Below are 20,704 nucleotides of genomic sequence, written 5' to 3'. Positions count from 1 at the left end.
GGGAATGTCCTGTAGTTACCTTGAGTCGCGGTGATGCGCACTCTGCTGGATGTCCTCATATGAACTCTAGCGTGGGAACTTTTCCCAGGCTAGAGTTCATATGAGGACATCCAGCAGAGGGCGCATCACCGCGACTCAAGGTAACTACAGGACATTCCCCTGCTTTCCATTCATTCCCCGGGGTTTTACAGCCATGAGCACTGCATTAGCAGAGCTCCTGGGTGTAAAATGCTTTAACCCCTTCAGATGGATTTACATCGTGGGACGTGACCAGAACGACGGAAGGTATGGGATATTGTTGTTTTTTTATTTTTCCTTTTTTACAGAACGAGGGTCTTCAGGTGGATTAAGAGTCTAATAAAATATTAAAACACCCTATGTCTTTATTTCATTAAAGTACTTTGTAATAATGTGTGTGTGTTTTATTAACCATTTCGTACTATTGGATTAATAATGGATAGGTGTCATAATTGACGCCTCTCCATTATTAATCTGGCTTAATGTCACCTTACAATAGCAAGGTGACATTAACCCTTCATTACCCCATATCCCACAGCTACACGGGAGTGGGAAGAGAGTGGCCAAGTGCCAGAATAGGCGCATTTTCCAGATGTGCTTTTCTGGGGTGGCTGGGGGCAGATGTTTGTAGCCAGGGGGGCCAATAACCATGGACCCTCTCTAGGCTATTAATATCTGCCCTCAGTCACTGGCTTTACCACTCTGGCGGAGAAAATTGCGCGGGAGCCCACGCCAATTTTTTCCGCGATTTAACCCTTTAATTTAATAGAGGGCCCAAATTTTGCACATACACACTACTAACATTAGTAGTGTGGAATATGCAAAAAAAAAAAGGGATATGAGATGGTTTACTGTATGTAAACCATGTCTCATATCATGTCGGGTTTGGGAAGGAGAGAGTAAAAGCCGGCAATTGAATTACCGGCTTTTATAATATCTAGCGCTGTATGAAATATAAATATATATATATGTGTCTCACTGACATATATATATATTCTATGTGTAGACATTTATTCTACCTATTCTATTCTGTCAGTGTGATTTTACTGTACACCGCACTGAATTACCGGCTTTTCTCTATAACACCGGTGCGTATTTCTCACAAGGCAAACACACGGTCCGTGTGTAATCCGTATTTTTCTCGCCCCCATAGACTTTCATTGGCGATTTTTTTGCGCAATACGGTGACAAACGCAGCATGCTGCGATTTTCTACGGCCGTACAAGACTGTATAATACGGATCAGTAAAATACGGCAGATAGGAGCTGGGCCATAGAGAATCATTGTACCATATGCAATCCGTATTTTCTGCACCTCTCATACGTCCGTAAAACTCGCTAGTGTGACGCCGGCCATACTCCTTCATTGTTCTACACCCCAAGGGACTTTACCATTTAACCCTGCATTGCTCTACACCACAAGTCTTTACTATTTACCTCTTCATTGCTCTGGATCAGCAATGTCATCACCAATTACCCCGTCATTGCTCTAGACCACCAGAGACTTTATTATTTACCCTTTCATTGCTCTGGACCACCAGGAACTTCACCATTTACCTCTTCCAGGAACACCAGTGATTTTAGCACTACCTCTTTCATTGCTCTAGACCACCACAGACTTTGCCATGTACCCCCTCACTCTAGGCCAGCGAAGTCTTTACTATTTACCCCTTCATTGCTGTAGATCACAAGAGACTTTATATTTTACACTTGATTGCTTTCCAGCATTAAGCACTTTATCATTTATGCCTTCATTGCTCTCTATTCTTTTTTTATTGCTCCAGACCACCAGGGACTATACCTATTACCCCATTGCTATTTAAGAATTACTTGAACACACTTTTTGGGCCTTTTATGGCAGCAGAAAACAAGAGGCAGCCAACTACAACTAATTTGGCCCTTTTTTTTACCCCTTCTGTGCAGGATAAACCCACAAATACTGAGCTGACCCTACTTCCAGCTGACGAGTGGGAGAGACCCCGGGAGGAATTCCAACTGGCACGGAAGCTGGGATCGGGGAACTTTTCTCAGGTCTTTGAGGGATGCTGGCTTGGAACATTGAAAATTAAAGTGGCAATTAAGACAATTAATCAAGGTGAGTGACAGTTATGGATGATTTAAGGGGGATATTTACTTTCAGGTGATTACGTGCTGAAACATTGTTTCTACATATAACTCAAGCTATAGTTTTTTTTGGAGTCCGTGTTTGGTCTAGTTGCCTCCTCCAGGCGGCTCTAAAAGCAGGCAATTATTATTCAGCTGCACTCTGCTGATCTAGTTAATGCTATTTCAACAACTGACCACTAGGTGGCAGCAGAATACACACAAATATAGCTTGGCGCCTTGTCATGACCCCAGTATGTGAAGCACTGAGTGAATATTCAGGTTAAAACTTGTCAACTGGCCAGACAATAAACCAAACATGGTGTGAGCTGAATATATAAATGATGCATTGAATCGCTTAAAGGGCAAGTGTTACTCTTGTTTCTGCATTATTTATATAATGTTACGTGTGCAAAAATAATTGCACCCTCTGATGTCAAAAGCAATTTCAGAAAATCATACTGTAATATTAGGGATCATTCAGATGTCCTTGCAAATCGGACCACCAGTGCAAAGACTGGCCACGGGTCTCCTGACCCGAGCGTGACAGCTTCATGTATTTCTAGGAGGCTGTGACGCTCGGGTCGGGAGAGCCGTCGGTCAGTCCGTGCATTGCAGTCCAAAATCGGATCGAGATCCACGACGTGTGTGCAGAACGTAAAAGGGTTGTCCAGTGATAACTCATTGTGGGGGTCCAAGTGCTTGGATCGACAGACCTGGAAATTTTCATCCTCAACAGGGCACTTTTATCCCCGCTACAAAAATGGTGCGGTAGGACGATGCCCGACCACAGCTCAAAGAGTCTTATGAAGTCCATTGGGAAAAGGGGGGAATAAATACTGAGCCCGTCTGTACTTGAGGACTAAGCCATGCACCATGATGGGCCTCCTTTATTTCATACCTCCCAACTTTAGGGCAAATTTTAGGCCACACCCATTTCACAACTAGCCACGCCCCAACCACACCCATTTAGCACTTCTGATCACAATGTTTCGTTAACAATAATTATGAACAAAAAAATATGGCCACACACGACGCTCCATACTGTACAATGGCCATTGGCCACATTATGCTCCATACAGTATAATGGCGCCACATGATGCTGCGTACAGTATACTTGCCCCACGTGATGGTCCATACAGTATAATGGCGCCACATGATGCTTTGTACAGTATAATGGCCCCACACGATGCTGGGTATAGTATAATGGCCACACAATGCTGGGTACAGTATAATGGCCCCACACAATGCTGGGTGCAGTATAATGGCCACACATGGTTACCCCACCCCCATCATTGCCTTCTCCATCAGTACACACAAACACCTTTCACCGCGCTCCCTCGCAGCAGCCGGCAGCTTCCACTCCCACGGCGCTGAATGGTGTCATCCAGCTGCGCCACTGACTGCTGTATCCAGCATTACAGCTCAGTCCCCATAGAATGTAATACAGCACAGCCCCATAGAATATAATGCTGCACAGCCCCCATAGAATGTAACGCAGGCAGGTGGCAGCCCCCATAGAATGTAACGCAGGCAGGTGGCAGCCCCCATAGAATGTAACGCAGGCAGGTGGCAGCCCCCATAGAATGTAACGCAGGCAGGTGGCAGCCCCCATAGAATGTAACGCAGGCAGGTGGCAGCCCCCATAGAATGTAAGGGGTGCTGCACCAGGTTGGTGGAGAATCCGATGGATGGGTACCAGGGGGAGAGTGGGAGCGGGGTGCGCGCACCATGGGGAGACAAAGTTTAGTTTGTCAGTCCTCCTATGCTGTCAGAGTCTCTGCTGTAACCGCAGCAGGGCAGCGCTGCATGGAGAGGGGGAGAGACACATACATTCACTTACAGTCTGGAGATCCGCTCGCTGCTCCCGCGGTCACACAGACACGGAGTGTCTCACAACTCTGCCCCCGTGCCAGAAACCAGTCCGGGTGCTGCCGCTCTGTCCTCAGAGTCCGCCCACGTCTATAGTTGAGGAGGAAGCCGGAGGCGGGCGGTGAGGCAACTCAAGGGGGCGTGGCTACAACGCAGTCCCAGGGAACGGAACGAACAGCGGGTACTAATCGGGCTCTCTCTACGTCCCGGAAGTGGGCGGGGCTTCACCGGCGGCCGCAAATTCGGGATTTTAAATGCCCGAAGCGGGACAGCGGGACCCCGGTGCCAAAGCGGGACTGTCACGCTGAAATCGGGACGGTTGGGAGGTATGTTTATTTCACCATGCACCATGATAGGCCCTCTTTATTCCACCATGTACCATGATGGGCCCTCATTATTCCACCATGCACCATGATGGGCCCCTTTATTCTACCATGCACCATAATAGGTCCCCTTTATTCCACCATGCACCATAATGGGCCCCCTTTATTCCACCATGCACCATGATGGGCCCCCTTTATTCCATCATGCACCATGATGGGCCCCTTTATTCCACCATGTATCATGATAGGCCCTCTTTATTCCACCATGCACCATGATGGACCCTCTTTATTCCACCATGCACCATGATGGGCCCCCTTTATTCCATCATGCACCATGATGGGCCCCTTTATTCCACATTCCACCATGCATCATGATGGACCCTCTTTATTCCACCATGCACCATGATGGGCCCATTTATTCCACCATGCACCATGATGGGCCCCTTTATTCCATTATGCACCATGATGGGCCCCCTTTATTCCACCATGCACCATGATAGGTCCCCTTTATTCCATCATGCACCATGATGGGCCCCCTTTATTCCATCATGCACCATGATGGGCCCCCTTTATTCCATCATGCACCATGATGGGCCCCCTTTATTCCACCATGCACCATGATAGGCCCCCTTTATTCCATCATGCACCATGATGGGCCCCCTTTATTCCACCATGCACCATGATAGGGCCCCTTTATTCCATCATGCACCATGATGGGCCCCCTTTATTCCACCATGCACCATGATGGGTCCCCTGTATTCCACCATGTACCATGCTGGGCCCCCTTTATTCCACCATGCACCATGCTAGGTCCCCTTTATTCCACCATGCACCATGCTAGGTCGCCTTTATTCCACCATGAACGATGATGGGCCCCCTTTATTCCACCATGTATTATGATGGGCCCCCTCTATTCCACCATGGACCATGCTGGGCCCCCTTTATTCCACCGTGCACCATGATGGGCCCCCTTTAATCCATGTGCGCCTCTCCCCTTTTCACCACTGTGATCACTATCAATGCAACAGCGCAAGTTGTTATTATTTTTGTAATACTTTTCCTTCTCATTCATATCTTCAGATGTGACCACTCAAGAAACCTTTATAAGAGAAACGTCGTTTCTGAAGACCCTCCGGCATCGTAATCTGTTATCCCTGTATGCCGTATGTTCAGTGGGAGACCCCTTTTATATAATCACTGAGCTTCTGACCAAGGGGGACCTGCTTAACTTTCTGAGAGGTGAGTGTTGCCGATTATGGATATTATTATGTGTCCTTGTTTACCAGGAGGCAGAATAGCCGAAATAAAGAAATGTAGAAATTAGCTATTCAAGCTCCTTGGGTGTCTGTGGATTGCCATACTCCTAGCTACACCCCTGCTATCTATTGTCCAATTTTTCAGTTTTTACAATACTGCTCTGAAGTACACATTGCAGCTCTATCACTAAGATGCATGAAACACTGACTGACATATTGCTATGAGGTGGAAATTCCTTTTAAGGAAAATCTGTCACTAGCCCTAAATGTCATTTTTTAAAACTGGTGTAAATGTCACTGTTCTCCTGAATCCGGCATTGTTTTTCTTTTGTCCCTGGGCCTCTCCATTCCTGAGATATGGCCCCTTCTTCTCAGTATGTAAATGTAGTCTTTTTGGCGAACTGGGTATGATCACACATAGGGCCACACCCACTTGGCTTAAAAGGTTTAGATTCACCAATAGGGAAGAAGGGAGCATATCTCAGCAAAGGAGAGGCCTAGGAACAAAAGAAAAACAACGCCGAATTCAGGAGAACAGCAGCAATTGCGCCAAGTAGGAAAAAAAATTCCATATTTATGACATCTAACAGGAACTCTTTAGGAGGATCCCTTTTCTTGCATCTTACCATTATTTATTGAATGGTTCCACAGGTAATGAAGGGAACCAGCTAAATATTGACGGGCTCCTGGATATAGCGGGGCAGATAGTAGACGGAATGCATTACCTGGAGACCAAAAATTGTGTCCATCGTGATTTGGCCGCCAGAAATATCCTCATTGGACAACATAACATTTGCAAGATCGCAGACTTTGGCTTGGCAAGATTTATTAAGGTGAGAAAAGATGAATACTGCAAGTGGGCCTCATTTTTCAGTGGACAATAAGGGAATAACAAAAAAATGTTTACCTGTCTCTACCACAAGGGGGAGCTCACTACACCACAGTTCGCTACATGCAGATTTATATAGTTACCAAAGAGTTAAATGGAAGGCGTATAAACCTAAATGAAGTGAGTGCCACCTAGTGGTGGATTATTTAACTATCATGATATGAAAGAAAGTGGAGATTTGGAGTGACATGTTTGTTGTTTCTTCTTAGGATGAAATGTATGTATCACACTCCAAGGAGGTACCTTATAAATGGACAGCACCAGAGGCATTGGCTTACGGCCGCTACACCCTCAAGTCAGATGTCTGGTCCTATGGAGTTTTATTATATGAGATCATGTCTAGGGGAATAATACCATATATAGGTAATTGGGGTATTAATATGTTTCTGATATCTTGTCGTCATGTATGCTGAAATAATGAACATGCCGGTATAACCTGGAAATCTCCTGTATATAACTATATATGTACAGCTGGTATAAGTTATACATCTTCTGTATATAGTAATATGGAGCATGCCGGTATAACCTGGGTATATTCTGTATATAATTATATATGTACAGCTGGTATAAGTTATACATCTTCTGTATATAGTAATATGGAGCATGCCGGTATAACCTGGGCATCTCCTGTATATAATTATATATGTACAGCTGGTATAAGTTATTCATCTTCTGTATATAGTGATATGGAGCATGCTGGTATATCCTGGGTATCTCCTGTATATAATTATACATGTACAGCTGGTATAAGTTATACATCTTCTGTATATAGTAATATGGAGCATGCTGGTATAACCTGGGCATCTCCTGTATATAATTATATATGTACAGCTGGTATAAGTTATACATCTTCTGTATATAGTGATATGGAGCATGCTGGTATGACCTGGGTATATTCTGTATATAATTATATATGTACAGCTGGTATAAGTTATACATCTTCTGTATATAGTAATATGGAGCATGCTGGTATAACCTGGGTATATTCTGTATATAATTATATTTGTACAGCTGGTATAAGTTATACATCTTCTGTATATAGTAATATGGAGCATGCTGGTATAACCTGGGTATCTTCTGTATATAATTATATATGTACAGCTGGTATAAGTTATACATCTTCTGTATATAGTGATATGGAGCATGCTGGTATAACCTGGGTATTTCCCTCCTATGTACAGCTGGTATAAGTTATACATCTTCGGTATATAGTGATATGGAGCATGCTGGTATAACCTGGGTATATTCTGTGTATAATTACATATGTACAGCTGGTATAAGTTATACATCTTCTGTATATAGTGATATGGAGCATGCTGGTATAACCTGGGCATCTCCTGTATATAATTATACATGTACAGCTGGTATAAGTTATACATCTTCTGTATATAGTAATATGGAGCATGCTGGTATAACCTGGGCATCTCCTGTATATAATTATATATGTACAGCTGGTATAAGTTATACATCTTCTGTATATAGTGATATGGAGCATGCTGGTATGACCTGGGTATATTCTGTATATAATTATATATGTACAGCTGGTATAAGTTATACATCTTCTGTATATAGTAATATGGAGCATGCTGGTATAACCTGGGTATATTCTGTATATAATTATATTTGTACAGCTGGTATAAGTTATACATCTTCTGTATATAGTAATATGGAGCATGCTGGTATAACCTGGGCATCTCCTGTATATAATTATATATGTACAGCTGGTATAAGTTATACATCTTCTGTATATAGTAATATGGAGCATGCTGGTATAACCTGGGCATCTCCTGTATATAATTATATTTGTACAGCTGGTATAAGTTATACATCTTCTGTATATAGTAATATGGAGCATGCTGGTATAACCTGGGCATCTCCTGTATATAATTATATATGTACAGCTGGTATAAGTTATACATCTTCTGTATATAGTGATATGGAGCATGCTGGTGTAACCTGGGTATATTCTGTATATAATTATATATGTACAGCTGGTATAGGTTATACATCTTCTGTATATAGTGATATGGAGCATGCTGGTATAACATGGGTATATTCTGTATATAATTATATATGTACAGCTGGTATAAGTTATACATCTTCTGTATATAGTGATATGGAGCATGCTGGTGTAACCTGGGTATATTCTGTATATAATTATATATGTACAGCTGGTATAGGTTATACATCTTCTGTATATAGTGATATGGAGCATGCTGGTATAACCTGGGTATATTCTGTATATAATTATATATGTACGGCTGGTATAAGTTATACATCTTCTGTATATAGTGATATGGAGCATGCTGGTATAACCTGGGTATATTCTGTATATAGTTATATATGTACAGCTGGTATAAGTTATACATCTTCTGTATATAGTAATATGGAGCATGCTGGTATAACCTGGGCATCTCCTGTATATAATTATATATGTACAGCTGGTATAAGTTATACATCTTCTGTATATAGTGATATGGAGCATGCTGGTATAACCTGGGTATATTCTGTATATAATTATATATGTACAGCTGGTATAAGTTATACATCTTCTGTATATAGTAATATGGAGCATGCTGGTATAACCTGGGCATCTCCTGTATATAATTATATATGTACAGCTGGTATAAGTTATACATCTTCTGTATATAGTGATATGGAGCATGCTGGTGTAACCTGGGTATATTCTGTATATAATTATATATGTACAGCTGGTATAGGTTATACATCTTCTGTATATAGTGATATGGAGCATGCTGGTATAACATGGGTATATTCTGTATATAATTATATTTGTACAGCTGGTATAAGTTATACATCTTCTGTATATAGTAATATGGAGCATGCTGGTATAACCTGGGCATCTCCTGTATATAATTATATATGTACAGCTGGTATAAGTTATACATCTTCTGTATATAGTGATATGGAGCATGCTGGTATGACCTGGGTATATTCTGTATATAATTATATATGTACAGCTGGTATAAGTTATACATCTTCTGTATATAGTAATATGGAGCATGCTGGTATAACCTGGGTATATTCTGTATATAATTATATTTGTACAGCTGGTATAAGTTATACATCTTCTGTATATAGTAATATGGAGCATGCTGGTATAACCTGGGCATCTCCTGTATATAATTATATATGTACAGCTGGTATAAGTTATACATCTTCTGTATATAGTAATATGGAGCATGCTGGTATAACCTGGGCATCTCCTGTATATAATTATATTTGTACAGCTGGTATAAGTTATACATCTTCTGTATATAGTAATATGGAGCATGCTGGTATAACCTGGGCATCTCCTGTATATAATTATATATGTACAGCTGGTATAAGTTATACATCTTCTGTATATAGTGATATGGAGCATGCTGGTGTAACCTGGGTATATTCTGTATATAATTATATATGTACAGCTGGTATAGGTTATACATCTTCTGTATATAGTGATATGGAGCATGCTGGTATAACATGGGTATATTCTGTATATAATTATATATGTACAGCTGGTATAAGTTATACATCTTCTGTATATAGTGATATGGAGCATGCTGGTGTAACCTGGGTATATTCTGTATATAATTATATATGTACAGCTGGTATAGGTTATACATCTTCTGTATATAGTGATATGGAGCATGCTGGTATAACCTGGGTATATTCTGTATATAATTATATATGTACGGCTGGTATAAGTTATACATCTTCTGTATATAGTGATATGGAGCATGCTGGTATAACCTGGGTATATTCTGTATATAGTTATATATGTACAGCTGGTATAAGTTATACATCTTCTGTATATAGTAATATGGAGCATGCTGGTATAACCTGGGCATCTCCTGTATATAATTATATATGTACAGCTGGTATAAGTTATACATCTTCTGTGTATAGTGATATGGAGCATGCTGGTATAACCTGGGTATATTCTGTATATAATTATATATGTACAGCTGGTATAAGTTATACATCTTCTGTATATAGTAATATGAAGCATGCTGGTATAACCTGGGTATATTCTGTGTATAATTATATATGTACACCTGGTATAAGTTATACATCTTCTGTATATAGTGATATGAAGCATGCTGGTATAACCTGGGTATATTCTGTATATAATTATATATGTATACCTGGTATAAGTTATACATCTTCTGTGTATAGTGATATGGAGCATGCTGCTATAACCTGGGCATCTCCTGTATATAATTATATATGTACAGCTGGTATAAGTTATACATCTTCTGTGTATAATGATATGGAGCATGCTGGTATAACCTGGGCATCTCCTGTATATAATTATATATGTACAGCTGGTATAAGTTATACATCTTCTGTATATAGTGATAAGGAGCATGCTGGTATAACCTGGGTATATTCTGTATATAATTATATATGTACAGCTGGTATAAGTTATACATCTTCTGTATATAGTGATATGGAGCATGCTGGTATAACCTGGGTATCTCCTGTATATAATTATATATGTACACCTGGTATAAGTTATACATCTTCTGTATATAGTGATATGAAGCATGCTGGTATAACCTGGGTATCTCCTGTATATAATTATATATGTACGGCTGGTATGTTATACATCTTCTGTATATAGTGATATGGAGCATGCTGGTATAACCTGGGTATACATTCTGTATATAATTATATATGTATACCTGGTATAAGTTATACATCTTCTGTGTATAGTGATATGGAGCATGCTGGTATAACCTGGGTATATTCTGTATATAATTATATATGTACAGCTGGTATAAGTTATACATCTTCTGTATATAGTAATATGAAGCATGCTGGTATAACCTGGGTATATTCTGTGTATAATTATATATGTACACCTGGTATAAGTTATACATCTTCTGTATATAGTGATATGAAGCATGCTGGTATAACCTGGGTATATTCTGTATATAATTATATATGTATACCTGGTATAAGTTATACATCTTCTATATATAGTGATATGGAGCATGCTGCTATAACCTGGGCATCTCCTGTATATAATTATATATGTACAGCTGGTATAAGTTATACATCTTCTGTGTATAGTGATATGGAGCATGCTGCTATAACCTGGGTATCTCCTGTATATAATTGTACATGTACAGCTGAGTCCTCATTAGTACCAATGCTAATTGCTTTGCTATTTTTTTCTACAGGTATCACAAACTCAGATTTGCTTAGATACCTCAAACAAGGGAACCGCTTGGCAGCGCCACAAAACTGCTCAGATAAAATCTACAAAGTGATGTTGGATTGTTGGCATGAAAATCCACATAAGAGGCCGATGTTTAGTGACCTGAAGACCTCTATAGACAACCTGGCACGCTATGAGCCCTCCGAGGATTCAGTCAAGCCTCCTTCTAAAGCAAAGGGCTGGATCTCCAAGCTGAAAATGCCGGTGAAGTAATGAGCCTTGTGCCAACAACAATACAGCGATAGGAGACATCAGGCCTTGTACGATGCAGACTGTGACTTATAACCAACGTGCAGCAAACTTTTACATTCCTGATGTCAGCAGTCACACTAATGTATCTCATAGCACGAGGCCATGGTGGGAGGAAAGTCTATTGACATGTTCTTGAGGAGATCGACATTGACAATGGACTTCCTCAGTTCTGTTCCAGCCTGTGGAGTAAAGCAAACTCCTAGAAGAAGTGTGCAGTGAATCCAGTCATTCTCTGGACTGGATCTTCTATTGTTCATCTCAGTTTTCGCTTGTCCTACCTTACAAGGAGCCACTTGGTTCCATCTTTTGTCACCAAGTTTGTGGCCGGAAGTTGGGTATTAGCAATGCAGAATGAATGGAATTCATCCAAAACTATCAAAGATGGATATACACATTAGATTGTGGGTTCAACGGGTCTTGGCAGCACTTAGTACATCATTTCCACAAATATTTGACTCCATTAGTGAATCCTGACTGAAAGATGGGCATCTTAATTTCAGGATCCAGTGTGGCAATGGTTACTTTCCTCTGTGATGACCCCGTCACACCACGTACAGTGCCCTGGAATCTATTCTAGAAAAGCAGTGGGTGGGTGGAGGAGAGGGGAGTGGACATGATAAGACCCTTCCCCTGAGGTGCCATATTTATATTGATACAGGGCCTACATATAAGCCCCTTGTTCATACAAAGCTGTAATACATATAATTAGTGCTAAGTATAGGGTATGAAAGAACTTCTTCCCCCTCCCAATATTTCTGCTATTTAGCATAACCTTGTCCGCGTTTGATACTTCTGTTTGTGCTCAGTATTTACGGCTGTAAAGCTAAATCTGTTTAAATACATTTTTTGTGTCGTTTGTCATTTGTCAATAAAGCTCCTGTGTTAAAAAAATAATTGTACTTGAGATGCTTTGGTTTTATTGCAAAAATCTTCATTATGTATGGATGACTTGTTATGTGTTCACTGTATTGGCACTTATATATTTTCATTGTATCGTTACATTATTTGTTTTTTGTATGACCATAGTATGTGTCCACGTATGTCACTATTGTCTGTGCACTGTATGACCATAGTATATATCTGCTGTATGTCACTATCATCTGTGCACTGTATGACCTTAGTATATATCCACTGTATGTCACTATTATCTGTGCACTGTATGACCATAGTATGTGTCTGCTGTATGTCACTATTGTCTGTGCACTGTATGACCATAGTATATATCCACTGTATGTCACCATTATCTGTGCACTGTATGACCATATTATGTGCCCACTGTATGTCACAATTGTCTGTGCACAGTATGACCATAGTATGTGTCCACTGTATGTCACTGTTGTTTGTGCACTGCATGACCATAGTATGTGTCTAGTGTATGTCACTATTATCTGTGCACTGTATGACCATAGTATGTGTCCACTGTATGTCACTATTATCTGTGCACTGCATGGCCATAGTATGTGTCCACTGTATGTCACTATTATCTGTGCACTGTATGACCATAGTATGTGTCCACTGAGTGTCACTATTATCTGTGTCCTGTATGGCCATAGTATGTGTCCACTGTATGTCACTATTATCTGTGCACTGTATGGCCATAGTATGTGTCCACTGTATGTCACTATTATCTGTTCACTGTATGACCATAGTATATATCCACTGTATGCCACTATTATCTGTGCACTCTATGACCATAATATGTGTCTACTGTATGTCACTATTATCTGTGCACTGTATGGCCATAGTATGTGTCCACTGTTTGTCACTTATCTGTGGAGTGTATGGCCATGACACGTATCCACTGTATGTGACTATTATCTATGGAGTGTATGGCACTGTTCTGTTCTTTGTATTGTCATGTTATAAGTTTTTTGCATGACCATAGTATGTGCTAGTTGTATGTCACTATTATCTATGCACTTTATGGCCATGGTTATATTGTGAGTCCACTGTATCTCACTATTATTCACGTACTGTTTGGTACTACTTTATAGGCACACTATGGTAGAATTATGTGGATATCATTTGACAATATTATGTTGGATTTTCATGGTACTATTATTTCACTCTATGGGGGGCTTCTTAGTCACAATAGGGCACTACTATTTTAAAATTATTAAGGCAGTAATACTATATTTGCCTATATCTTTAATAATAATTTTTTCTGGAGTCTTTTATAGATCTTGATCCATCCCAAATTATCTACTATATAATTGTCTAAGGGTCACTTCCGTCTGTCCTTCTGTCTGTCTGTCTGTCGTGGATATTCATTGGTCACGGCCTCTGTCTGTCATGGAAATCCAAGTCGCTGATTGGTCGCGGCAAAACGGCGACGACCAATCAGCGACCGGCACAGTCCGGCGGCAAAATGGCCGCTCCTTACTCCCCGCAGTCAGTGCCCACTCCATACTCCCCCCAGTCAGCGCTCACACAGGGTTAATGGCAGCGTTAACGGACCACGTTATGCCGTGGTGTAAAGCAGTCCATTACCGCTGCTATTAACCCTGTGTGAACAACTTTTTTACTATTGATGCTGCCTATGCGGCATCAATAGTAAAAAGATCTAATGTTAAAAATAATTAAAAAAATAAAAAATAGTTATATACTCACCGTCCGTCGGCCCCTCGCATCCAGAACCGGCCTTTCCCGCTCCTCGCGACGCTCCGGTGACCGCTCCATGCATTGCGGTCTCGCGAGATGATGACGTAGTGGTCTCGCGAGACCGCTACGTCATCATCTCGCGAGACCGCAATGCACTCTTGGGATCGGAGCGAGCGAGGAGCATTGGTAAACGGTTCGCCTGGATCCGGGGCCAACGGAAGGTGAGTATATAACTATTTTTTATTTTAATTCTTTTTTTTAACAGGGATATGATGCCCACATTGCTATATACTACGTGGGCTGTGCAATATACTACGTGGGCTGTGCAATATACTGCTTGGGCTGTGCAATATACTGCGTGGGCTGTGCTATATACTGCGTGGGCTGTGCTATATACTACATGGGCTGTGCAATATACTACGTGGGCTGTGCAATGTACTACGTGGGCTGTGCAATATACTACGTGGGCCGTGCAATTTAGTGCGTGGGCTGTTATATACAACGTGAGCTGTGTTATATGCTACATGGGCTGTTATAAACTACGTGGCTGTGTTATATGCTATGTAGACTGTTATACACTCTGTAGGCTGTGCTATATACTATGCGGCTGTGCAATATACTCCGTGGGCTGTGTTATATACTAAGTGGCTGTGCTATATACTCCGTGGGCTGTGCTATATACTCCGTGGGCTGTGCTATATACTACGTGGCTGTGCAATATACTACGTGGCTGTGCAATATACTACATGGCTGTGCTATTTACTACGTGGCCGGCCGCGAACAATCAGCGACAGGCGCAGTCCGGCCGCGAATTGGCGTGGGATTTGAACCACACTTCGCTAATTGGTCGCGGCCAGCCGAATCCTGTGTATTCAATGTATTATTCTAAAATCTTCATAAATAAACTACATACATATTCTAGAATAACCGATGCGTTAGAATCGGGCTACCACCTAGTTTTTATGATAACAACATGTGAACGGTCCATTGACCATAGATTTGAGTCACTTGCTAGGAATACAGTCACTTTCATGCACCATGATTTCTTCTGTAGGACTCACTGGTATAACTTTTTTTAATTGTTTTTTGCAAAGATGTGTAGAATGATGGAACTGAAATATTGTGGGGATTTTAACTATTGGACCTTTCAAAGAAAAGAGAATATAGAACAATGAGTTACTTTCTTAGGTCATGGATGGGCAAATACTTGAAGATGGAGCACAACTATAATCTCATAAACCTATTCAATAGGCACCGTCATGCAGAGCTGCCACTAGGAATATCGGGGCCCCATACTGGCAAAATTTTCAGGGCCCCTTGAGACTCTGCCCAAGCTCCACCCCAGCCCTGCCTCCACCCCTCATGCTGTCCACAGTCCCACCGCTCTCTCTTGGAAAAACTCCACTTCTCACCAATCACACATTAACAGTTCCCATCACCAGATCACACATATAGCCAGCAGCTTTTGTTTTGGCCAAAAGAATTTTCTAATCTGCCACCACAACAAGGTAGACTCTTTTGGCCCGGGCTCTACTTTACTCTAACCTATTAAACAGTTGTTAAAATATCCAATACAATTTAGGTAGATTTTTATTTATTTTTCAATTTTTAAAATGACCAATAACATCACATACAGATGACAAATACCACCGACCACGACCGAATCACATATTACCACCACATAGTGACCTATAATACCACATACAAGGAAAAATACTGCCACACCATGTCCAGACCACATATTACCACTACAGTGACCGAATAATATCACATACAAGGGACAAATACCATTGCACCATGTTCAGACCACATATTACCACCACATGGTGACCAATAATACCACATACAAGGAACAAATACCACACCACACCATGACTAGACCACATATTACCACCACATAGAGACCAAATAATAGCACATACAAGGAACAAATACCGCCACACCATGGTTGGACAACATATTACCACCACATAGTGACTGAATACTACAATACTGATCAGCAAAAAAACATAATACTAATATCACCATAAGTGCCATTATACATAGGAGATCTGTACTTAGTATGACGTGTCTGTGTACAGGTAATACAGTGATGACTGGTGACATTGTACACAGGACCGCTGTAAATAGTATACAGTATTTAGTATCAGTGTACAGTTAACACACTGACTCACAAGTGACATCACTAGGTGAAGTCCTTCATCTTCACTTTTCATCTTCATCCAGCACAAACTGCCGTTACTACTTCCAGCCAGGGCTCGTCTCTGCAAGAAATAACACAGTTATCTAGAGCAGTGATTTTCAACCAGTGTTCCGCGGCACACTAGTGTGCCGCGACACATGGTCGGGTGTGCCGCGGGGAAAGTTCCCAAAACTATGGTGCCCCCTCCTTTCTGCCCTACATAGGAGATCTGTACTTAGTATGACGTGTCTGTGTACAGGTAATACAGTGATGACTGGTGACATTGTACACAGGACCGCTGTAAATAGTATACAGTATTTAGTATCAGTGTACAGTTAACACACTGACTCACAAGTGACATCACTAGGTGAAGTCCTTCATCTTCACTTTTCATCTTCATCCAGCACAAACTGCCGTTACTACTTCCAGCCAGGGCTCGTCTCTGCAAGAAATAACACAGTTATCTAGAGCAGTGATTTTCAACCAGTGTTCCGCGGCACACTAGTGTGCCGCGACACATGGTCGGGTGTGCCGCGGGGAAAGTTCCCAAAACTATGGTGCCCCCTCCTTTCTGCCCCGATCTCCTGTCCGCTCCCCTCCTCCCTCCTGTCCGCTCCCCCGGTCCTCCGATCCCACCCCCGTATTCCGATCCCACCCCCCCATACTTACCTAGCTCCGATGTCCCTCCCGGTGTCCGGCCGTCTTCTCCATGGGCGCCGCCATCTTGGAAAATGGCGGGCGCATGCGCAGTGCGCCCGCCGAATCTGCCGGGCGGCAGATTCGTTCCTATACATTTTGGTCGCTGTGATAAGTTCTATCACAGCGATCAAAATAAAAAAAATAGTAAATAACCCCCCCCCTTTATCACCCCCATAGGTAGGGACAATAATAAAATACAGAAAATATAATTATTTTTGTTTTTCCATTAGGGTTAGGGGTAGGGTTAGGGGTAGGGTTAGGGTTGCACTTAGGGTTGCACTTAGGGTTGCACTTAGGGTTAGGGTTGCACTTAGGGCTAGGGTTGCACTTAGGGTTGCACTTAGGGCTAGGGTTGCACTTAGGGCTAGGGTTGCACTTAGGGCTAGGGTTGCACTTAGGGTTGCACTTAGGGTTGCACTTAGGGCTAGGGTTGCACTTAGGGCTAGGGTTAGAATTAGGGTTAGGGTTAGAATTAGGGTTAGAATTAGGGTTAGGGTTGGAATTATGGTTAGAATTAGGCTATGTGCACACGGTGCAGATTTGGCTGCGGATCCGCAGCGGATTGGTCGCTGCGGATTCGTATCAGTTTTCCATCACGTTTACAGTACCACGTAAATCTATGGAAAACCAAATCCGCTGTGAACATGGTGCGGAAAATACAGCGCGGAAACGCTGTATATTCACACTGAGTGAGTATAAATACATTTAGAATCTATATTATTAACTATATGTCAACCAATAATGATAAACAATACACAGTGTGTCACAAATAACACCTGTGCCCGTTGAGGGATTACTAACAAGAAATCCCATGCAACCACAGCATATAGACCCTACAAAGAAACCTTGCACAAAACGGGATAATGTCAAACAGTAAACTTTATTAAAGACTACAATATTAAAAATGACAAATATTAAAAAAGAGAAGGAAATGCTATTTGAAGGTGACAACTACACCATAGCCGCAGGTGAGAGGATAATGATAAGCTATACTCAAAGATAAGATACGGTCATAGCAAAGAGAGCAAGTGTGCTAGTGATATATAAAATAAATAACAATCAGCTGGTGAAAAACATCCAGCAAGCACATTCAAGCTAAATGCAAGACACTAAGTAACATTATTGAAGCATGATTACCTCTGACCTGCGGCGCCACCCCTACGCGCGTTTCGGCTTGTGTGCCTTCTTCCGGGGAGACTCCCCCGGAAGAAGGCACATGGTGTAGTTGTCACCTTCAAATAGCATTTCCTTCTCTTTTTTAATATTTGTCATTTTTAATATTGTAGTCTTTAATAAAGTTTACTGTTTGACATTATCCCGTTTTGTGCAAGGTTTCTTTGTAGGGTCTATATTATTAACTATATGTAGAATATGTACTGTTTTAGTGTCATTTTGTGCCATTTTGGTTGGTGGTGTGCCCCGGGATTTTTTAAGTATAAAAAGTGTGCCGCGGCTCAAAAAAGGTTGAAAATCACTGATCTAGAGCACCACTTGCAGAACACATTACTTATTTTTTTCCAAAATTCTAAACTACACAAGATGAAGAAAAAAAGGCGACAGTGTCGCTCTGCACAGTAACAGGACTGCCTCCCCCTCTTAAAACAGTATCCTCAAAAAATGAAATACATCACTGCAGTAATAATATCCCTTAATTAGCCCCTATGGTAATAATATCCGCCAGCCTGGCCCTAGTGTGCCTCATTCCTGGCTCCAGCCATGTGTTCTCCCATCCTGGCCCCATTTGTTCTCCCATCCTGCCCTCATGAGTATCCATTTTGCCCCATGTGATGTCCCATCCTGCCCCATATGATCTCCCCATCCTGCCCCATCTGTCCCATGATCCTGCCCCATCTGTCCCATGATCCTGCCCCATCTGTCCCATGATCCTGCCCCATCTGCCCCATGATCCTGCCCCATCTGTCTCCATCCTGCCCCATCTGTCTCCATCCTGCCCCATCTGTCTCCATCCTGCCCCATGATCCTGCACCATCTGTCTCCACCCTGCCCCATCTGTCTTCATCCTACCCCATTTCTCCATCCTGACCTCGTTTCTCCATCCTGCCCCGTGTCTCCAATCCTGCCCCCTGTCTCCATTCTGCCCCTTCTGTCCCATGATCCTGCCCCATCTGTCCCATGATCCTGCCCCATCTGCCCCATGATCCTGCCCCATCTGTCTCCATCCTGCCCCATCTGTCTTCATCCTGCCCCATGATCCTGCACCATCTGTCTCCACCCTGCCCCATATTCCTGCCCCATCTGTCTCCATCCTACCCCATTTCTCAATCATGCCATTGTGTCTCCATCTTGTCCCCTGTGTCTCCCATCCTGCCCTCGTTTCTCCATCCTGCCCTGTGTCTCCAATCCTGCCCCCTGTGTTATGATCCTTAGTGGTTGAGGATCACAAATTACTCCAGCAAGGTGACTAAACATAGGACAAGCTCTAGGGAGGTGGAAAACTGGACTGACCGCAAAACTGAACCTATCCAACCACACTAGAGGCAGCCGGTGAACGTGTCTAAAATCCTAGACGTCTCGAGCCAGCCTGAGGAACTAACTACCCCTAGAGAGAAAGAAAGACCTCTCTTGCCTCCAGAGAAATAATCCCCAAAAGATATCGAAGCTCCCAACAGATAATAACGGTGAGGTAAGAGGAAGGCACATACACAGGGGTGAAAGCAGATTCAGCAAAAGAGGCCCACTAATTCTAGATAGCAGAAAATAGAAAAGGGGTCTATGCGGTCAGTAAAAAACCCTTACAAAATATCCACACTGAGATTTCAAGAACCCCCACACCAACTAACGGTGTGAGGGGAGAAACTCAGTCCCCTAGAGCAACCAGCAAGTAAGAAATCACATTTTAACAAGCTGGACAAAAAACATGATGAACGCTGATAATCAGAAACTGAACAAACAAAAACTTAGCTTGTCTTGGAGAGACTGGGAGCAAGGTAGTAACCAGGAATCTGAAGAGCACTGAATACATTGATAGCAGGCAAGGAACTGAGTATCCAGGTGAGCTAAATAGGAAACCAACCAAGGATAACGAACCAGGTGATGAAGCCAACCTGCAGAAAGACAACACTACACAGTACCGCTTGTGACCACCAGAGGGACCCCAAAAACAGAGTTCACAACAGTACCCCCCCCTTGAGGAGGGGTCACCGAACCCTCATCAAGACCCCCAGGGCGATCAGGACGAGCTGCGTGGAAGGCACGAACCAAATCGGCCGCATGAACATCAGAGACGACAACCCAGGAATTATCCTCCTGACCATAGCCC

General features: G+C 42.2%; 1 protein-coding gene across 1 annotated transcript in view; it reads left to right on the top strand.

Annotated features, from left to right (window-relative positions):
- PTK6 (protein tyrosine kinase 6) overlaps nt 1-12,836 on the top strand; it is a 31,343-nt gene extending 18,507 nt beyond the window's left edge. Inside the window, exons 4-8 of the mRNA XM_077252946.1 lie at nt 1,941-2,112; nt 5,396-5,554; nt 6,223-6,404; nt 6,670-6,823; nt 11,653-12,836. Coding sequence (XP_077109061.1) covers nt 1,941-2,112; nt 5,396-5,554; nt 6,223-6,404; nt 6,670-6,823; nt 11,653-11,903 — 918 coding nt within the window. The 3' untranslated portion in view covers nt 11,904-12,836. The remainder of the gene's footprint in view (nt 1-1,940; nt 2,113-5,395; nt 5,555-6,222; nt 6,405-6,669; nt 6,824-11,652) is intronic.
- Nucleotides 12,837-20,704: the final 7,868 nt, after the last annotated feature.

This window comes from Ranitomeya variabilis, chromosome 4, assembly GCF_051348905.1.
Source record: "Ranitomeya variabilis isolate aRanVar5 chromosome 4, aRanVar5.hap1, whole genome shotgun sequence".
NCBI lineage: Eukaryota > Metazoa > Chordata > Amphibia > Anura > Dendrobatidae > Ranitomeya > Ranitomeya variabilis.
Note: the sequence above shows the minus strand (reverse complement) of the source record. Positions and strands in the feature narration are given on the sequence as shown.